This window comes from Mus caroli, unplaced genomic scaffold (genome assembly GCF_978045245.1).
Source record: "Mus caroli unplaced genomic scaffold, Mus_caroli_1 scaffold_3, whole genome shotgun sequence".
Classification (NCBI taxonomy): Eukaryota; Metazoa; Chordata; class Mammalia; order Rodentia; family Muridae; genus Mus; species Mus caroli.
This window is the reverse complement of record NW_028227258.1, coordinates 66,632,299-66,651,778: the sequence shown is the minus strand read 5'-3', so window position 1 is coordinate 66,651,778 and position 19,480 is coordinate 66,632,299. Positions and strand designations below refer to the sequence as shown.

At 43.7% G+C, this 19,480-nt stretch overlaps 1 protein-coding gene across 2 annotated transcripts in view; it reads right to left on the bottom strand.

Annotated features, from left to right (window-relative positions):
- Positions 1–5,675: 5,675 nt before the first annotated feature.
- The window catches only part of Snx27 (sorting nexin 27), an 80,711-nt gene continuing 66,906 nt past the window's right edge, over positions 5,676–19,480 (bottom strand). Inside the window, exons 8-12 of one of the 2 annotated variants that reach the window (XM_021157590.3) lie at positions 19,274–19,363; positions 11,527–11,676; positions 10,925–11,053; positions 10,238–10,297; positions 5,676–10,133 (exon numbers count right to left, since the gene is read on the bottom strand). In XM_021157590.3, coding sequence (XP_021013249.1) covers positions 10,125–10,133; positions 10,238–10,297; positions 10,925–11,053; positions 11,527–11,676; positions 19,274–19,363 — 438 coding nt within the window. In that variant the 3' untranslated portion in view covers positions 5,676–10,124. The remainder of the gene's footprint in view (positions 10,134–10,237; positions 10,298–10,924; positions 11,054–11,526; positions 11,677–19,273; positions 19,364–19,480) is intronic. The other variant, XM_021157589.3, reaches the window with a different exon arrangement.

Sequence of the window (19,480 nt, the reverse complement as noted above, 5' to 3'; positions counted from 1 at the left end):
TAATTGGGTATTTGGGGGGGGGGAGGGTATGGGGAGGGCTAAAGGGGTTTATTACCTGATCATTTTCTTTAGGAAGAGGTTTTAGGGAAAAAAACATGGGGTGGGGTGGGAGGGTAAAGGATAAGAAGGGGGAATCAATTTCTGACAGTTCTCTACGCTTAACTTATTTATTGAGTTTTACTTTTAAAGAGTCGGTCTTTTCTGTCTAAATAAAGAAAAAACGTTTGAAAGCATCAACCATGAGTCGTAGAAGGTTGAGAGTAGGGTGCTCACACTGGGGAAGGGGGAGGGAGGGAGAGACTATAGTTTGGCAAAACTTTCGTGGAAGGCCAAGCCTTCTCTGTGTTCAGATCTTGCCCGTAACTTCATGATCCTACCTGCTCATCTTTGGGGCTTAATTCTAGAATGTTCTTCCGCATCAAGCCCAGGGGAAAGAATCTGCAGGTGAGTGCAGAGGCAAGCACTGGTCAGGAGGCCTCTCCCTGTGTCCAGCCACACCCCTCTAAGGTTGGGGTCTTGTAGCTTCAGGGACACTGGGAGCTGGCTTTAATACTATTGCTGTTTATGGTCCTGTGCCGACCATAAAATAATGTTCATGTCCTTACTCTCCACGACCCTGTGGGGCAGGATATAATTTTATAGGCAGGGAATTGGATATTTTAAAGGCTAACTCCTTTTCCCAGGGTCACAATGATAGAAAAGAGAAAAACACGGAAGCTGAACATTTGTGTAACTCTAGAGTATCAAACAGGCCGCTGCAGTGATCCATCCAGCAGAAGGTCTGAAAGTCAATTTCTTTCCTAAGAACTGCTGTTGGCCCACAGCAATCATGTGGTATAGCACCACCCACCTGCTTGTAGGTAGCTCCTCCCCACCAAGCCTTAGAAACTTGCCCCCCTCCAGTTATGATCTGGCCTCTGTCAGAGTTGTTCAAGTGAATATAGGACTGCAGCCTGGGGGTGTAGCTCAGTGGCAAAACAGTTGGCAAGGGTGTACATGGCTCTCTCTACACCAATACAGAAAAATGAGAAAGAAATCAAGGAAGTAAGAAGAGGAAGGTGGCGAGGGGAAGGAAGGGGGTAAATACACGGGCAAAAGAGAACCTGCAGCCATGGGTCAAACCTCACAGCTCACCCCACTGCCCCTCGCTCTTCTCTTCTTAGCACAGCCTCTAATAGTTCAAAGGAAGTCAGAGCATGGCAGCAAATGGCTGCAATCCCAGCACTTGGGCTCAGGAGTTTGAGGCCGGCCTGGGACAGACAGAAATCAGGCAGGCAGGCACACAAGCAGCACTACATGGAGATACTCTTTTGCGTGTGGCGTTGGGGAGAAACAAATATTAATGTGGTAAGGGTCAGGAATGGGGTAAAGTCCATACTCCTCGCTGTTCTTATGAAAAGTGGTTTGTTTATAGCTCTAGAGCAGAGTCTGCTTGTATCGTTCTTCATTCAGTGTGGGTCCATGGGATGGTGTCAGCCATTTAGGGAGCCCATCTCAGCTCATCCTCTCTGGACATGCTCTCCATCCAGTCAAGCTGTAACCTTGGAACGACAATGAAGCTTAAAAGCCTGACTGTAAGGCTCCAGGCAGGATGTTTAGCCAGTAACAAAGAGCCTGAAATCTTAGTGCAAGTTGTGTGTGCATGCGTTTGGCAGCACACCGAGAAGAAGCAGCTGTAAGGCCAATAGCAGCTGGTGGTTAGTGTTTGTAAACTTTCCCCAGAGCTATCTCAACAGTTTCTAGGTCAGAACAAATATGGTGAGTTTTAGATCAAAAGACTCTCCCAGAATGACTGTGCCTCCTCACTCCTGGTATCTTTGGGCTCTTAGGCAGATGTGGTAACACCTCAGGGACTGCCTCTATTGTATGCTCCTCATAACTTGCTGAGGGAAAAAGAGTGTCATGTTAACAGAAGAGACAGGACCAAACCCAAGGGAACCTACAGCTGACGAGACCATGGCAGGGAAGACTCTGGATGAGTTCAATACTCTTCCTTTTCTGTACTTTTAGTGCTGGGAAATACACATACACTGTGAGGATGTGTGGATCCGTACCATTCACTTCTTTGAGTATCTGTGATCCAAGAATCCCTTCATGGCCAAGCTTCAACGCGATCTCTAAATATGAGCATTTGGAGAGCCCTGGCCTCACATCCTGGTTCTTAGGAAAGCTTTCTCACTTTTCACTCTCTGCTTATTACTTATTAATTTATTTAGGTTTTTCTAGACAGGGTTTCTCTGCATAGTTCTAGCAGTTCAGGGACTCTCTCTATAGGCTGGCCTCAAACTCAGATCCACCTATCTCTGGAGTGTTGGGATTAAAGGCGTGTACAACCACCACCGGTCTCAGCCTCATTTAATGTGCACACACACATGCATGTGTGGCGGTGAGCCTGTCCGGCACGTGCGGTGGCAGTTGGAGGACAGTTTCTGGAATGGACTTGAACTCCTGTTCTTCCTGGCCCCACTTCCCATGTTCTGGGATGGCAGCTGTGCACCTACACAGGGTTCACTGTACTTCTCCCGGAGTCAGCTTCCGCTTGCCAAATGCGAGATCTCCTTCCCTCCGTGGACTGCGTCCTTTCACCTGCTCAGGAAGAACAAGTTGCTACCTTTTCTCTTAGTTTTCCTATTAGTAAACACTACCACATATACCCACTCATGGCCAAATCTGAACGACAACTGCCTTGTTCACTGCTAGTACTCTAAATAGGTACTCTGAACACTAGGAGCTATTTAGTAAACAATGAAGAAATGACCAGTGGGGCTGGAGAGATGGCTTATCAGTTAAAAGTGTTTACTATTCTTGCAGAGGACACAACTGTAACTCTAGTACCAGAGGATTCCAACTCATATATATGCACACACATACATAATAAAAAAAAATCTCTAAAAAGAAATGACTCCTGGAGCAGAAGGTGGCTCAGCAGTTAAGAGCACTGGCTGCTCCTCTAGTGGACCTGGGTTCAGTTCCTACCACCACACGGCAGCTCAATACTGTAACTCCAGTTCCAGGGGCTCCATTGCACTAGGCATGCATGTGGTGCACATACCTGCGCAAGAAGGCAAATCACCCACATGTTTTTAAAAAAAGTGACTCCTAGCTATCTATACTGGATTTCCCACTGTGTGTAAATCTGAGTAGTCGAATACTAAAACATGTTCCCTCCAACGTCTTGGGGCTTTTTGCTTTTCTTTTTTGGTTAAGATTTATTTATTTTTGGTATTTCAAGACCAAGTTTCTCTGGGTAGCCCTGGCAGTCCTGGAACTAACTGCAGACCACCCTGACCTCAAACTTAAAGATACCCCTATCTCTGCCTCCCTACCTGTTGGGATTAAAGGCTTGTGCCACCATGGCCAGCTTTAAGATAAACTTTATGTGTGAGTGTCTACATGTATATTTGGGGGCTGCATATTTATTTGCCTGATGCCCAAAGAAAACAGCAAGGAGGTTGGGTCCCCCCGGAGCTTGAGTTGCACGTGCCTGTGAGCTGCTGTGTGGGTGCTGAGAACTGAACCTGGGTCCTCTGCCAAGATCGGACAGAGCTCCTAACCAATAGGCATCTCTCTAGGATACTTTATTTGGTTTTGTTTGGTTTTTGGTTTTTGGAGACAGGGTTTTTCTGTGTAGCCCTGGCTGTCCTGGAATTCACTCTGTAGATCAGGCTGGCTCGGACTCACAGAGATCTACTTGCCTCTCTGCCTTGTAAGTACTGCTCTCTCCCACTTTATTTTTTGAAATAGAATCCAATCCCATGCAGCCCAGTCGGGCTTCAAACTTGCTACATAGCCACACATGATCTTGGATTCCTGATCATCCTACAATTACATCCTGAATACTGGCATTACAGCACATCCACCTGGCCTGGCTCAACTCCTAAAATAGTTTGATTCTCTAGTCACACAGAGCTTGGGAGCCCTTCACCCATTTCACGTAAATTCAGTGTCGTTAAATCACAAGATTCTGTCTCTGTAATTTTTCCTTATATCTATTTCTCCCTTTCAGTTATTACTGTGTCTGCTTCTTAACAGAATAATTATACCAGTCTCCTAATTCATCCCCTCTTCCGCATGCTGGGAGGCGAATCAACTCCCACAAACTGTTCTTTAACCTACGTTTACTGTGACACACACATTCCAACACACACACTATAAAAACGGACTGGGAGAATCCTTACCTCCTCCTGCATTCTTGAACATGCCCTATATTCCGCTGACACAAAACTATTCACTGTGCTCTGGACAAGTCTGGTTTTTTTCTTACCCCACGCTTCTTCACTCTGCATGCTGCAGTGGTCTTCTACAATATGGCCAATACTGCTCGATATCTGCTTGATGAGATCCTGCTCGTGTTAAGTCATTTACATTACAAAGCACTTTAAGATTTCCCTTATATCATCTGTAAATCTTAAGATTTATTATATTTATTGTATATATGCGTGCAATACAACTCACGTGTGTGCAGAGGATAACTTGTGTGAAATCAGTTTTTTCTTTCCACCATGTAAGGCCTAGGATTCTAACTCAGGTTGTTAGCCTTGGCAGCAAGCATCTTTACCTACTGGACCATCTTGCCCTTCCCCATGCTTTTGAGAACAGGGTCTTATGTGGCCCAGGCTGGCCCTGAACTTGCTATGTAGCTGAAGCTGGCCCTGAACTCCTAAACCTCCTGTGTCCTATACTGGGGTTATACACATATACCATCATACCTGGGTCTTTTATGATATCCCTAGAGCACTGAAATCTTTCACTGTGTTTCATGGGCCTCTCTCCCCTGTGAGGCTGTGAGTATTCCTGTATCTGCGATTTCACAGGCAGTGTCCCATAGATTTACTAATGCTGTTACTTTAGCCTCTATAATTCTACCCTTTTTATGGTTCTTTATTAAAGAGGTTTTTTTTTTAACATATCTAGTGATCAGTGGCATAGTATTTATTAGATTCCAAGTACTAGGTGAATGAGACTGTGAATAATGTCTTGACCCAAATCCAAACAAAATGTGTCAAACTTGGTGGTCCTTGTTCTTAGGGTCAACTAAGGGCCAAAGCATATGGTAAAAGGGCTATGAAAATACCAAGAAATGAAATGATGAGTCACACAAAATGGAAATGTCTGACCCACTACAATGCTAGGCTTTTTGGAGAGCAGACTCTCTTCTGAGTAAGGAGGTGGCCTGGTACCTGGGTTCTCTGTGTAAGACCAAGGACAGCAAGGCCACTTTTATTCTCAGGCACATGATCAGAGGAAGATCACAACCCCAGACTACATGGTATTGTTTAGGCACTCATTAGGGGAGATATAAATTATTTCCCTAGTTACTTATAAATGAGATACACATATTCTGGGGGTCAGGTAGGACATACCATGTCCCAAAAGCTCTGCCAGGTTTTACCTGTGCTTGGCTGGTGAAGGGAGTCTTGTGAATAGTCACAAGACTTTGCAAAGGAGAGTGCAACAACTGAGAAGTGAGGAAGCAGGTGGGGTTTCTGAGGGAGCCATGGGGAAAGAGCAGCTCCTTCCTTCCTCCCTCGACTCTGTTTCCCCAGGTTAGCTGGGAAAAGCAGTTAGACGTCCCCTCTCATTTTCAGACTAGCTGTTCCAACTCAACTGTCAAAGGCCCCTCTTTACTTCTTCCCACATAACCCAAAGGATTTGTAGTCTAGGAAACCAAAGAATTGTTTCATCAATAAATCAATTTATTTAAAAGAATATGTTACAATTAATTACACTAAGTAACATTACCAAACAATCTTAGAGTGGTTAGCTCTAGAGCAGGGGCTGGAGAAACACTGGAGCCAGTGGGTCTCTGCATTTTCTCTTCACATTTTGTAAATCACAAATAAAAGTACAAGATACTGCAGTGAAAATACAATTAGTTTCTCTCAAATAAATTATAAGTGTGCATGGCCTGGGAAAAACTGAAGCCCAGCTCAGCAGCTTACAAGGGGGCATGATAACAAGTTGGCACTCATGGTCAGCAGCTAACCAAGTGCTCCTACCAGGATCAGTCCCTCTTGTGTCGCTCCTCCCCAGAGCCTGATTTCCATGCACCCTCAGTTACTGCTGAGAAAGAAGCTGCTGTTATCCAGGTAAAGGAGGCCTGGCAGATATGCTGAGGGTTAGATGAAGAAGAATCCAAGACGGAGGACTAAAGAAGCATTCTCCCTCCCGCTGGCGCTAAGTATTCAGCCACACTGCTGCTCCTCCAAAAAGAAATTAAAGCAACCAATCCAACTGGTGAAGGAGCAGCAGTGTGCTGAAGCCAGCAGAATGGACAGGAGGGCAGAAAGGACCTCCATTCCTGGAGACTTCAACTCAACTCCAATGCATGTAGGTCCCTTTAAGAAGACTGCTTTCTAGGAGCTGGCCCTTAAGCTGGAAATTCTAAGGCGAGAGAGGTGCTCCCTCTTATCAGTGCCCTATTTTGCTGCTTCAGGCATCGGGTTTGGAGCAATGAAGGGATAATTCAAAGCTACTGGCCCAGGTAACTAAAGGATAAAATTAAATGGGCCAGGCAAGAGGATGCTAGAGCATTTACCTTGTTCCTCCCTGAGAGCTCTGTCAAGGCCTGGGAACTGCCCTGAACACTGACTGTAGCTGTGCCGAGCTGAGGCCTCCGCAAGGGCAAGGGGAAGGCAGAGAGACGGAGACCAGAATAAAAGTACAAAGAGCGGCAAGCTCAAAGCACTGCCCAAGCAAAGCTTCCTAGAGCACCTGGCTTCTCAGGGACTAAGTAGTTTCCTGCTCCGTCAAGATCGCTTGAGTTTTAGTATCAGAGAACAGAAACTCCACATGGAGGAAACAACAGTTGGAGACCAGGAAGATTCTGCTGGAGTGAAGCCGGGAGGGGAAGTCCCTTCCCCAGAGACAAACTGCCCAAAAAACTGTAGATGCCTTCCTAGGCAGAAGCCAGGTCTAAGAAACATAGAAGGGATTAGAGAAAGGAAGTGTAGGGGCTTGGGGGAGGGAGTAGTTACATCTAACACTGCTTCATGCAAAAGAACTTGATCCTGTGGGCCTCTAGGCCACTGTGACCTCCTCTTCCAGGACTGCAGCCCCACTGGGAGCCCCTGGGAGCTTCCTCTTCCCGGCTCCCTGCTGCAGCTGGGTGTTCTGGTACTAAGACTACCTAAAGTAGGATGTTCCCACAGATTCTGTTAACCCCAACACATTTGGGGCTGACTCTTCAGGACTTCCAAAGCCCTGTCTCTATTCTGGAAGGCTCTCTTCCTGAGGGAATTAGCTGCAATGTTGCCATTTTTACAGTTTGAACACAGCTGGCTTCCAGAGCATCTTGGAGAGGAAATCAACTCACTCCCTCTTAAGGTACTCAGACTCATTATTAAAGCCAAGAGGGAGAGCTGATCCTGATTAAAGCCTCCAAATCAGGTATTGCCCTTTTCAACTTTAAACACTACTATATTTTGTACTTTGTGGTCCCACGGGTTTGGAGAGGGGAGGGATAGACTGTCCTAAAAGGTGTGTTCACACCTTCCTGGGACAAGTGGCTGCCAGAATAATGGAGACAGAAAAGTAGCCTCATAATGAATGCTCTGCAAAACCAAGGCATGAAAGAAACTTTAAACCAAATCCAACACTGCCGACTACATCCAATTCTGGCTGCCTTTCAGCTACATAAAGCCAAAGACGAAGCCTGTGGAGGGTTCAATATCGAAGGAAAAGTAGGTAAAGAGTTCCAAAGATGTTTTAGTTGTACCTAACCTCAGAGTTCTTTACACTCAAGGTTTGAGACTATTACTCTAGGGCCAGCCTGGCCTCTGTCCCAAATGTTGCTTTTAGGTCCTAGGAGGTCTAAGTGCAGTAGCAGGTAAGGGACTCTTCTACTTTTGAGAGGTGGACTTGAAAATTCTGAGTTTCCTGCATTCCCCTCCCACGTGCTGAGATTACAGGTGTGTGCTACAATACCCCAACATCCAAATTTTATGTGGTGCCGGGGATGGAATTGAGGGCTTTATGCAGGCTAGGCAAACACTCCTGGCCCCAGCCTCAGCCCTGGGACCAGCCCCAGCTCCAGGTAAAGAACTCTTTAAGAGATTTCTCTTCAGTCTCCTCTGAAGTAAATGGTGGTGGTGAACTAAAATTGACCATACTCCCACTTCTCGGGCCCTCAGCTGCCATGAACAGGGCTCTGACTTGGTTGGCAGCGACCCAGACTCTGTTTACCCAAGACACTCCCTCCACATACAACTGTTTAAAGAACTCACAGAGGATGTAAAACCGATGGTTACTGGACAGGAATGGAAGAGGTAAGGCCCTTATAAATATGAGGCACAGCTTCCATCCTCCCTTTCCTCCATCTGTCCAACCTCTGTGCCTCTGATGTCAGGGTTAGTCCTGATACGACCCCTGTTGCAGAAGAAAAAGTTTCCTACTGTAACAACTTCCTCAGATTACCCTGAACTGTTTTGGGTCAGTTAAAAGGAAGCATAATAAAAGACCCTAAAGAAACAGGAAGGAGATGGAGGACGGACTCCACATCGATCGATGGACCATGGCTTGGAAAATGACTTGGAATCGAGACTCTAGGTCTTTAGACTCCCTGCAGCCTCAACTGCTCTTGAGAAACGGCCTTTCTCCTCCTCAGCACCCTCTTGAAGATAAGGACACTACACTCCTCGATCCTCAGACTCTCTGGCAAACCAACAGCCAGAAACTGTACTCAATACAAAAAAGGGAAGAAAACCCAAGCAGGTTGTAAACTTTTCGAGTCCTTCATGAGGAGAGGTATTTTCCCTGTATTTTTTTTTCCTTTTTAAAGTTTGTTTCAAAATAAAGAGAGCAAGAGAGAGGTCATGAATTCCGTGAAAGGTGTGTAAAAACACAAGCTAAAAAAGGTACTGCCATCAATATGAAATTTAAAAAGAAATATATATGTATATACGTGCAGCTAATTTGTGTATATATAATTTTTACATACATACATACATATATATGCTTGAACAGTGCAAATGGATGGAGTTCATAGTTCCAGTTTTAAAAATATAGTACAAGGAGAGTCTGTTGGTATGAGGCCCGGGTCAAACGACAAAGATGACTTTGGCGAGTTGGCTGGGCTTGTGTGTCTGATCTCAGTGGACTTCTGGCACTATCAACCTGCTCTCTACCAGCTCAGTTCCAGAGACGGGAAATTCACAGGAAGTTATTAATAATATTTAGCTTAGGACTTTGGGACATAGTGACTTTTTTTTTCCTTTTTTTCTTCTTTTGTGTTAATGGTTACTGTCTGACATGGGAGACGAAAACGCTAAGAGGCTGAGGGCAAAGAGAAGATAAAGGGATGAGGAAAGGCTAGGTGGCCACATCCCTCTGCTGTGACCTCGCCATCTGGAAAATATTCTGAAAGGAAAAAAAAAGAAGAGTTACTGAGGAGCAGCAGGGCCTCCGACACAATGGGAGCAGCACACTCGGCTGACAACCGGATTCCACAATCCCAACCCAACACAGCCGCTCACATCACAGAGGACTCTGAATATTTACCACCTGGCTCAGTCTTCCTCTTTTATAAAAGAGACAATTCAGATCTAAAAAGGTGGCTGCTATGCCCAAAATCATAGACAAAAGAAGCAGGAGAAATCCCAGATGACTTCCAGAGCCCAGGGTTCTTTCTACTAGAGCAAGAACACCAACTTCCACGTGACTGACTATACTTCTTCATTTTCTGATTTTTCTTTCAGAGTAAGTAGCCAAGTATTTAGACAGTTTTCTAAATTCTGCTCCAGCACTGACACCTATAAACAACAGTAGCAAAAAATTTCTCCCACATTTATTTTCTTGGTTAGTGAAGAAAGACACTACTGTGACTTATCCAGTCAGATGGCTAAAACTCTGGACAGGCGCTCTCCTGGGTCAGGAACAGCATGGAGAGTTATTGATTAAAAAAATCAAACAAACAACAACAACAGCAGCAGCAACAACAACAACAAAAATCAAACAAACAGGCAGAAGAGGGTCCATGAAGTCATGAGAGACGGGAGAGCCTGCAGCCAGTGTCCACCCTCTACACAAGGGGAGAAGCAGGGCTTTTTTTGCATAGCCCATTCACCATCCAGAGGCCAGCCTCGCTGGGAGAATGTCCTGGCTCACATTGGATAATCAGTCTCTAACTAATATTCCTAGAAAGACAGAAATGGAGGTGAGGGTCCTGATATTTGGTCATGGTCCCATGAATTGTAGACAAGAAGAGGAATAAATTAATTCAAGAACTCTTTAGAATTACCTCTTTTCTCCACTTGAGCTCGCAGAACACCCTCTCAAAGCATTCATGCATGTAATTGAACTGGAAAAAAAAAAGGTAGCAATGCTCACTGACTCCCCAAGACCAGGCACAAGGTCATGCCTTTGAACTTCAAGTCTATCATCCCATCTTCCAAACCCACCCAGGACAGAAAATCCTGCCAGGAACCACAAACCACGGGCCTGACCATCTAGTGTTCTCTAGCTCCTCCTAGTGCTGACTACGACACACTGCACAGGGTGTGAATTCCACAATTCTAGATGGACAAAATGTCCAAGTGGTTCATCTGTGCTCTTATGGTCATCAACAAAGGAATAAAGGTTTGTGGTCAGAGGCTATAGACACACTATGGAGAAGGGCATACAAGGGTACAGTGGCACTCACCTGTAATCCCAACACTCAGAAGGCAGGGGGATTTAAGTTCAAAGCCAGCCTGGTCTACATTAGCAAAATTCCAGGCCAGCCAAGGCTAGATAGTGAGACCCCGTCTTAAACAATCAGCAGCATACACCAACTATGGTGAGGCAATGGAGAGGAAATCCTCTGAGCTGACTTTGTTGCCTCCGTGAGCTCCAGGTTCTTGTGCCCTTCCCTTTAGTTCCCACTAGGATTTACTTCCAAAGTTCAAAACCCAATCTACTTTTCCCATGCCTCCCATCTCCCACTCACATATGGTGTGAAGATTTTAACCCATCGAGGCTTCTTCTCTCCTCGAGCATATTCAAAACAGAAGGCCATTCCTTCTTCATCTGTGTCCCATCGCTGCATCTCATCCCATTCAAACGCTATTACCTGGTTCTAGACAGCCAAGAACACCAGAGTAAGGTCTACAGTTTAAGTATGAGAGTACTGGGGAGCTGAGGCAAAGGGACTCTGATGGAATCAGGGAAAGGCTGTGACAACAGAAACTTAGGCTGCTGGAGTGACTCAGTGGGTAAGTGCTTGCTGGCCAAGTTGACCTGAGTTTGAGCCCCAGAACCTACACAAAGGTGACCAAGGAGAAAATGACTCCACAGAGTCGTCCTATAACCTCCACACATGCACCATGGCATGGGCACAAGTGCACACGCACACACACACACACACACACCATATACACTTACAATAATTAAAATTATTGGACCTAGTACAATAAGGATCAATGTGGGCTCACTGATTATTATCATCAATAGTTTTCATTTCATTTGCTCCACAAGGAGGAACTAAAACACAGAAAGTATCCGAGTGTCCGTTGACAGAGCTCCTGGCCCAGTCCCAGACTGAACTCTTACCTCCAGCTGCCCTTCTTCAGTGCATGCATGAAGTTTAAAGTGCGTGATGCTGATGGCTGTGATAACATGCCCCTTCCTCCTGGAGTCACAGGCACAGTGAGGGAAGATGATTTCATTGTAGCCCTCGCAGGTCCTTAGCATGTTGAGGTACTGAACAAACAAATGAAAGGGAGAACCAGGATTCAACGATGCTGATGCCCAGTGCAGTTACTGAGACGAACAAGAGTACTTGACCCAGCCACCTGAGACCTGGCTTCTCATCTCACACTTGTCCCAGAGGTAGGACAGGCTCTGTGATACTCCTTTATCCCATTCTCAGATTTTCCTTCATAATTCTAACACTGAGTTCTCTTTAAGAGGGTACACAAGTGATGTGACAGAAGAGACACTGTGGTCAAGAGCACTAGCACAACGACAGCCAGTGTGGTCCTCTGCTTTCACTGTGCTTAAAGGATGGAAATCTAGCCTACCTTCATAATAGCTTCTCCCATCTCTTCTATACTCAAAAATTACCCTGATCTTAATGATGAAGATAAAACCACTCCATACCTCACATGTTAAAATTAAGATAAACTAAAAGAACCTACTCATTTTTAAGAACCCAGAGTGGGATAAACTTATCTAGGTCACTTGTCAGAATTGGCACAATTAGAATCAGAACCTAGGCTTTCTTCTTTCCACCACCAACTAACTCCTAAGTGGCCTGGTTATCCCGAGTCTCAGTAGATCTATGTGTGGTAGCTCTTTTTAATTGTCAACTCAACACACTCTAGAATCAACTGAGAAAGGAGGGCAAGTGGGGAACTGTCTAGACTGGGCTTGCCTATACACAGTCTGTGGAGGTTATCTGATTGATGATTGATTGATTGGTTGATTATGATTGATAAATGATTGGAAAATGCAACCTAAATGTGAGTGGCACAATTCCCTGGGTCTCGGTCTTGGTCTGTATAAAAAAGGCAAGTGAACACAGGCGTACATGTACACATCAACTCATTTCTCTTTGCTCCTGAGGGTACAGTATTCCTGCTAACTTGACTTCTCTGCAGTGGTGGGCCATATCCTGGAAACGGTGAACTAAATTAAAAATTAAACCCTTTCTCCTTAAGCTGCTAGTCAGAGTGTTTTATCAGAGCAACGTGGATGAAAAGAAGACAATGCCGGGCGTGGTGGCGCACGCCTTTAATCCCAGCACTCGGGAGGCAGAGGCAGGCGGATTTCTGAGTTCAAGGCCAGCCTGGTCTACAAAGTGAGTTCCAGGACAGCCAGAGCTATAAAAGAGAAACCCTGTCTCGAAAAACCAAAAAAAAAAAAAAAAAAAGAAAAAGAAAAAGAAAAGAAGACAATGTGCTTCCTTTTTTTAAAAAAAAGATTTTACTTATTTATTCTATACATATGTGCTCAATTTATGTGTGTGTGTGTGTGTGTATATATATATATATATATATATATATATATATATACATACATACATGCCTGCACACCAGAAGATTCCATTATAGATGGTTGTGAACCACCATGTGGTTGCTGGGACCACATTTGAACTCTAGACCTTGGGAAGAACAGACAGTGTTCTTAACCACTGAGCCATCTTTCCAGCCCCCTGACAATGTGCCTCCTTAAAGACCATGTAGACTCATATCAAGTCATATATGCGACCCTCACAAGATGAACCCAGAGACGCTTCAAACACTGAAGGTCACTCAGCTTTGTCCCACTCCTCTGCTGCTTCAGCTGCTCTCTAACCCCTAAGCCCAAGTTGAGCAAAGAATAGAAGACACCTGGATAGAGCATAAAAACAGTAGCAAAGAGATATGGAAGGGAATAAAGATTCATGGTCTCTGAGCGAGCTGGCATCCTTTCAAAGGCTGCCTCAGAAACAAGACATAGGCTTCAAAATCGCTGCTGCTATTATGTGCAGAAAAGTAGCACCTTCAGAGACAACCATAGATGGGTAGGCATTCCAAACTGAGAAACAGACAGTTGCTATCTCTCTTACCAAGACAGAAGGAATGACACCAGGAAAGAGAGAAAGAAAGAAAGGACACATGGCAATCTGTGACTCTGCTACTGGTGAATCACACTTCAAACACTGCCACTGCTGTTGGGGTTGCGGCTCTACAGGAGCGGGGGTCCCACCCTGACCCCTTCATATTTTTTTCTTCAGTAAAATAACAACTTACAAGATAGGAAAGCACAGAAGGGTGGCAAGAGCGGAGCAGGGTGAGTTCAGAAGAGCCGTCATAATTCAAAGCCTCGCTCTTTTTCTCACTCTCTCACCACCATGCTATACTATCTTTTCCCTTTTTATTGCCCTTCCTGTACCAGTAGACATGGTACGATTTACTCCTGCTCCATGGCTACGAGTAGAAGAACAAACCCTGCCACACACAGGTAAGTGTGGCAAAAGGCAGATGCAACGGAACATGCAAAAACTCTTCAACAAGGCCTGGGACAGACCTAAGCCCAGAGAGCAGTGATGTATGCATCACTGGGCTGCACTCAGACTGCCTTGCGTTCAATTCCAAACTGCACTATTCCTTAGCTGTACTGGCTAGTTTTGTGTCAACTTGACACAGCTGGAGTTATCAACAGAGAAGGGAGCTTCAGTTGAGGAAATGTCTCCATGAGATCCAGCTGTAAGCCATTTTCTCATTTAGTGATCAAGGGGAAAGGCCCCTTGTGGGTGGTGCCATCTCTGGGCTGGTAGTCTTGGTTCTATAAGAGCAGGCTGAGCAAGCCAGGGGATGCAAGCCAGTAAAGAGCATCCCTCCATGGCCTCTGCATCAGCTCCTGCTCCCTGACCTGCTTGAGTTCTAGTCCTGACTTCTTTCAGTGATGAACAGCAATGTGGAAATGTAAGCTGAATAAACCCTTTCCTCCCCAACTGCTTCTTGGTCATGATGTTTGTGCAGGAATAGAAACCCTGACTAAGACACTTGCTATACAACCTTACACAAGTGTTGTACTCTATAAACAGGAAAGAATGATGGCATTTATGTCATAATATTATTTATTAACGTCAAATATAAAATATTTAGCACAGAATTTGACACATAATTAGATGATTAATAATAAACGATAGTTTTACATTTGTTTTGTTTTGGAGACAGGGTTCCTCTCCGTAGCCCTGGTTGTCCTAGAACTTGCTTTATAGACCAGGCTGGCCTTAAACTTACAGAGATCCACCTGTCTCTGCCTCCTAAGTGCTGGGATTAAAGGAGTGTGCCACCACCTTTACCACCTCCACCACCTCCTCCACCACCTGGTGATAGTTAAAATCTTTTAAAAGCTTTCTTATCATTAGCCAAAGGGCTCATCATGTTCTCTCTGAAGAAGAGCTTGAGACCTGGGGAGTGATGGTATGCCCATTTGGTGGAAGAATGGCTGTGAAATGACAGATCTGGAAATTACTTTTAAAAATTCCAGAGTAGGGGCTGGAGAGATAGCCCAGCATTTAAGAACACTTGCTACACTCTCAGATGATCAGAGTCTGGTTCCCAGCACCCATACTGGGGAGCTCTCAGTCTATAACTCCAGCTCCAGGAGATCTGATGCCCTCTTCTAGATTCTTTGGGCACTACATGAACATGGTACACATACAGACAAGCAGGAAAACACACATACATAATTTAAAAAAAATAACTTCCAGGATAAGGACTGGGAAGTTAGCTCAGTGAAAGAGTACTTGCCAAACTTGTGAAGCCCTGGGTTCAACCTTTAGCATCACAGAAGCAAGGAAATTAAAACAAACAAACAAACAAAAAAAAACAAGATAAGATAGAGGTAAACAAAGCCTGTAAGATTAGAAAGGTGAGGACTGCAGCACTGTGTAGAGGTGGTACCTGGGGCTTTGTGCACTTCCTGCTTCTCTGTGCATTTGAAAAACTTACAATAAAATGGTAAAGGGAAAAGAATGCCTTGAACCCTGTCCTAACATCCAATCCACTCCAATCCAATTAGAAACACTGACAACTCGTGGTACTTAAAAATCTGTAATGTAGGTGGGTGTCACACAACCTGAAGATTACTTCTGCTCAAGTTATTTAACAAAAAAATGACTAGCATAAGAGAAATGTACTGAGAATTATCTTGTTTGGGACACACTTCTGCTGTTCTGACAAACATATCTGCCATATTCCTAAGAGGGCCTTTTACTATACAGATTTGTTTGTGGGGGGAAGGTAGGATCTTATTATGTAGCTCAGTAAGTTGGCCTGGATCAGGCTAAGTACATCAGGCTAGCCTTAAACTTGTGGTCTCCGTCTCTGCCTCTTGAGCACCAGTATAACACGGTTTTACCCATTTGTACCCAACCTTCCATATAGATTTGTTTAAAAGCAGCATTCAGATAAAGACAAAGATTAGAAAAAGCGATCATAAGAGATGTGGACCACTGTGTATCCTGAATGCTCTGTGGTATCAAGAAAGGTATTACTCCTGGGGCCTTTTCCACTGCCAAGTGGAAGGAACAGAAACCTGCTCTCCCTTGATTCAGGGGGAACACACACTGGAGCTCTAATCCCAAAGCCTAGTTCTGCTCTGACCAGTCACATTATCCCAGATACTGTGGTTTGAAGGGGAAATGTCTCAAATAGGCTCCTATGTTTGAACACTTGGTTTCCAACTGGCTGACACTATTTTTGGAAGCTGTGGAACTATCAGAAGGTGGAGCTTCACTGGAAGAGGTAGGTGAGTGGGGGGCAGGCCTGGGTCAGCCGTCTCCTACTCTTGCCACCATGATGAACTGGACCCCTCAAACTACTAAGCCGTGGTAAACTCTTCCTCCCGTCAGTTGCTTCTTGTCTGGTACTTGGTCCACCTCTTTGTAAAATGAGGCTAACACTTCATATGCATTCTAGAACAGAACCAGCACACAATGGATTTTCTCTTCTTGTCCCTGGAATCAAGATATCACCCTGAAAGAAAAAAAATCTTCAAGAGAGTCCTTACTGGCCTAAGTTATAAAAATAACCTGAGTGGAGACTGAGGGCATACAAGTCCTTGATGAGAAGCCAGATGTAACCTTAATTGGAACCCAGGTCTTTGGAAACGCTCAGGCTGGTATTATTTCTCAGTTTTAAGTAGACAATTGCTATATTGCTGAATTGGTACCAAGCTTGAAAAGAAACATTGAAACTTTACATAAATTCAAAATTGGAAAAGGTGAATTTTTATTTTCTAACATATTTACAACATGTATATAAAAACCAAGGATTTAAAGCTAGACATGGTGGTACACATCTGTCATACTAGGACCTGGGAGATGGAAGTGGGAAGATGTTCAAGACCAGTTTTGGCTAAGAGACCCTGTCTAAAAAAACAGGTGGCCACACAATTAATTATTCTGTGCATTTCTTATATTACTTAGATAAGTAGAGAGGAAAAGTATAGTAAAGGACATTTTATAAATGTTCGATAGTTAATAAGACATAGGCTTGGCTCTGAAACTCTTCAGGTCTCACAATCTCAAGTATGCTTTTTACATATTTATTTTTATTGTATGTATATGCATGTTTGCCTGCATGTATCTTTGTGTGCCTGGTGCTGTGAAGGCCAGAAGAAGGCTTCAGATCCTCTACAACTGCAGTTACACACAGTTGTGAGCTGATGTGAGTGATGAGAACTGAACCTTGGTCCTCTCTCCAAGAGCCACCAGCACGTTTAACCACTGAGCCATCTCTCCAGCCTCGAAGACAATGGTTTTTTTTTTTGTTTTGTTTTTGTTTTTGTTTTTGTTTGTCTTTTGAAACAAGACCTCATGATGTAGCCCTGGTTGGCTTGGAGCTCACTCTGCAGGCCGGCCTCACTCATAGAAACTTGTTGGCATATGCCGTCACCCTTAGTCCCAGTGCTATTATCTTAAAGCACAGATGTAGCTTGTCCTTTCAGATACTATTTCATAGAAAAACTCTCTAAGCCAAAATTCTGCCAATATTTAACTATACTCAAAAGATTTTTGATTTTCTACTTCAGTCTGCTCGTATGTAGTGATAAAACAAATCCCTGATTTCTGGTGACTTTCTACGGGAAGGAGATTTTTTTCATCATGGAAGTGGTAAAGTGACTGACTATCCTGCTGAGACGTAAAGTCATGCATGGGCTAAGGTCAGTGCTGACCCTATTCACCTTCTAACTTAATGTGCATGCATGCGGTGAGTAGTGTCTGATGTTGAGACATGGTCACATCATATGTCCAGGTTGATCTCAAACTCAAGCTTGTTGGATAGCTCAGTCTGGTCTTAAATAATGATCCTCTTGCCTTGGCTTCCTGCAGGCTGAGATTATAGGTGTATTCCACCATATCTGGCCCAATTAAATTAATTTAAAATAGATAATAAGTATAAAGAAAGAAAAAAAAAATACAAGTAGTGTATCCAAATGATTACCAGTGTACTCATTATATACATGGAACACTGTAAAAATTTTAGCTATATGTCATCTGTCAAGAGAGAAATTTGTAAATGCTTATGACTGAAATCTTTTAAATATTCTTTATCAGTATTATTTTTATTATTATTATTTTACTAGTCATCTTTTTTTTTACACTGTCCACCATTGTACTTATGGCTGGTACAAAGTAACAACTTACTTTAAAACATTTGAAGAGCATGCTAGGCAGCACTGTCTGACAGAACTTCCTACAAGTCTGAAAACCTGCACCTGCACTGTCACATGGCAGCCACTGGCCTCACATGGCTATTTAGTACTTAAAATGTGGCCAGGATAACCAAAGGAATAAATTTTAATAATTTTAAATCTAGATTTAAATAGCCACATGAAACTAGTAGCAGCTAAAATCAAACCTAAGTCTAGGAAATCATACGATACAAAGCACTGCTGAGCATAACTGTCTACACAAACAGGAAAGATCAAGGTATAAAAGCAATGGTTTTGCTACCTCACAACTAAACTCAATATTAATGTTAAAGACCTAACTGAATGTGGTGGCTTATTCTTGTTACCTTACTACTTGAGAGACTGGTATAGGATATTTAAGTCAAGTTCAAGGCCAGCCTAGGCAACACAGAGAGTTTGAGGCCAGCCTGGGCTACATACCAAGCTCCAGGCTGACCTGGCTGAGACCTGTACTAGGATAAATAAATACTAAAACTTTAAAAAACAAACAAACAAATCTAAATACTAGTTCTTATAGATTATAATGTTTTTAAAGGGTTTTTTAAAAAATTTACTTTATGTGCATTGACTGTTTCGCCTGTATGTACATATGTAAACCATGTGTGTGACTGGTGCCCACAGACTCCAGAAGACAGGCATCAGATTCCCTGAGACTGGAATTACAGACAGTTGAGAGCATCCACGTGGGTGCTGGGAATATCAACAGTGCTCTTAACCACCAAGCAAGTCTCCAGCCCATAGTGTGTTTTATGGTCACTGTTGTTGGTCTGGCCTTAAGTTCACTACACAGCCAAGGGCAGCCTTTCCTTCCTGTTTCTACCTCCAGAGTACTAGGGCTCTGGATACTACCTCCAGCTTTGTTTGCCACATTTTCAAACAATGTTATTTGGTTATTACTAAAATTTATAAATTACTAAAAATGAACTTACTAAAAACTATATGCCTATGTATAATCTAAAATTTTTTATGTAATAATGGGGAAACACAAGGATTTTACATCAAAGTCGGTATGTCCCACCTCTCAATTTATCAAGCCTCTGACCAGTCTGTGGTACCTTTCAAAATCAGACAAAACAAGACATTTAAGCAGTAATGGAGACAAACTTACCATGACCATCTTCCTTTGTTCATACAGCTTCTGTAACTGGTAAGACTTCTCTTCTGCTTTAATGTAACCTTTCTTTACATCATCAACAGCCTACCACAAAGCAGAGACAGAGAAAGAAAAGTTACTCACATGCATTTTTAGGAGAGCTTGTGTTCACCTGGAACACCATTATCATCACCACAGTGACCTGTCACCACAGGTGCCTTT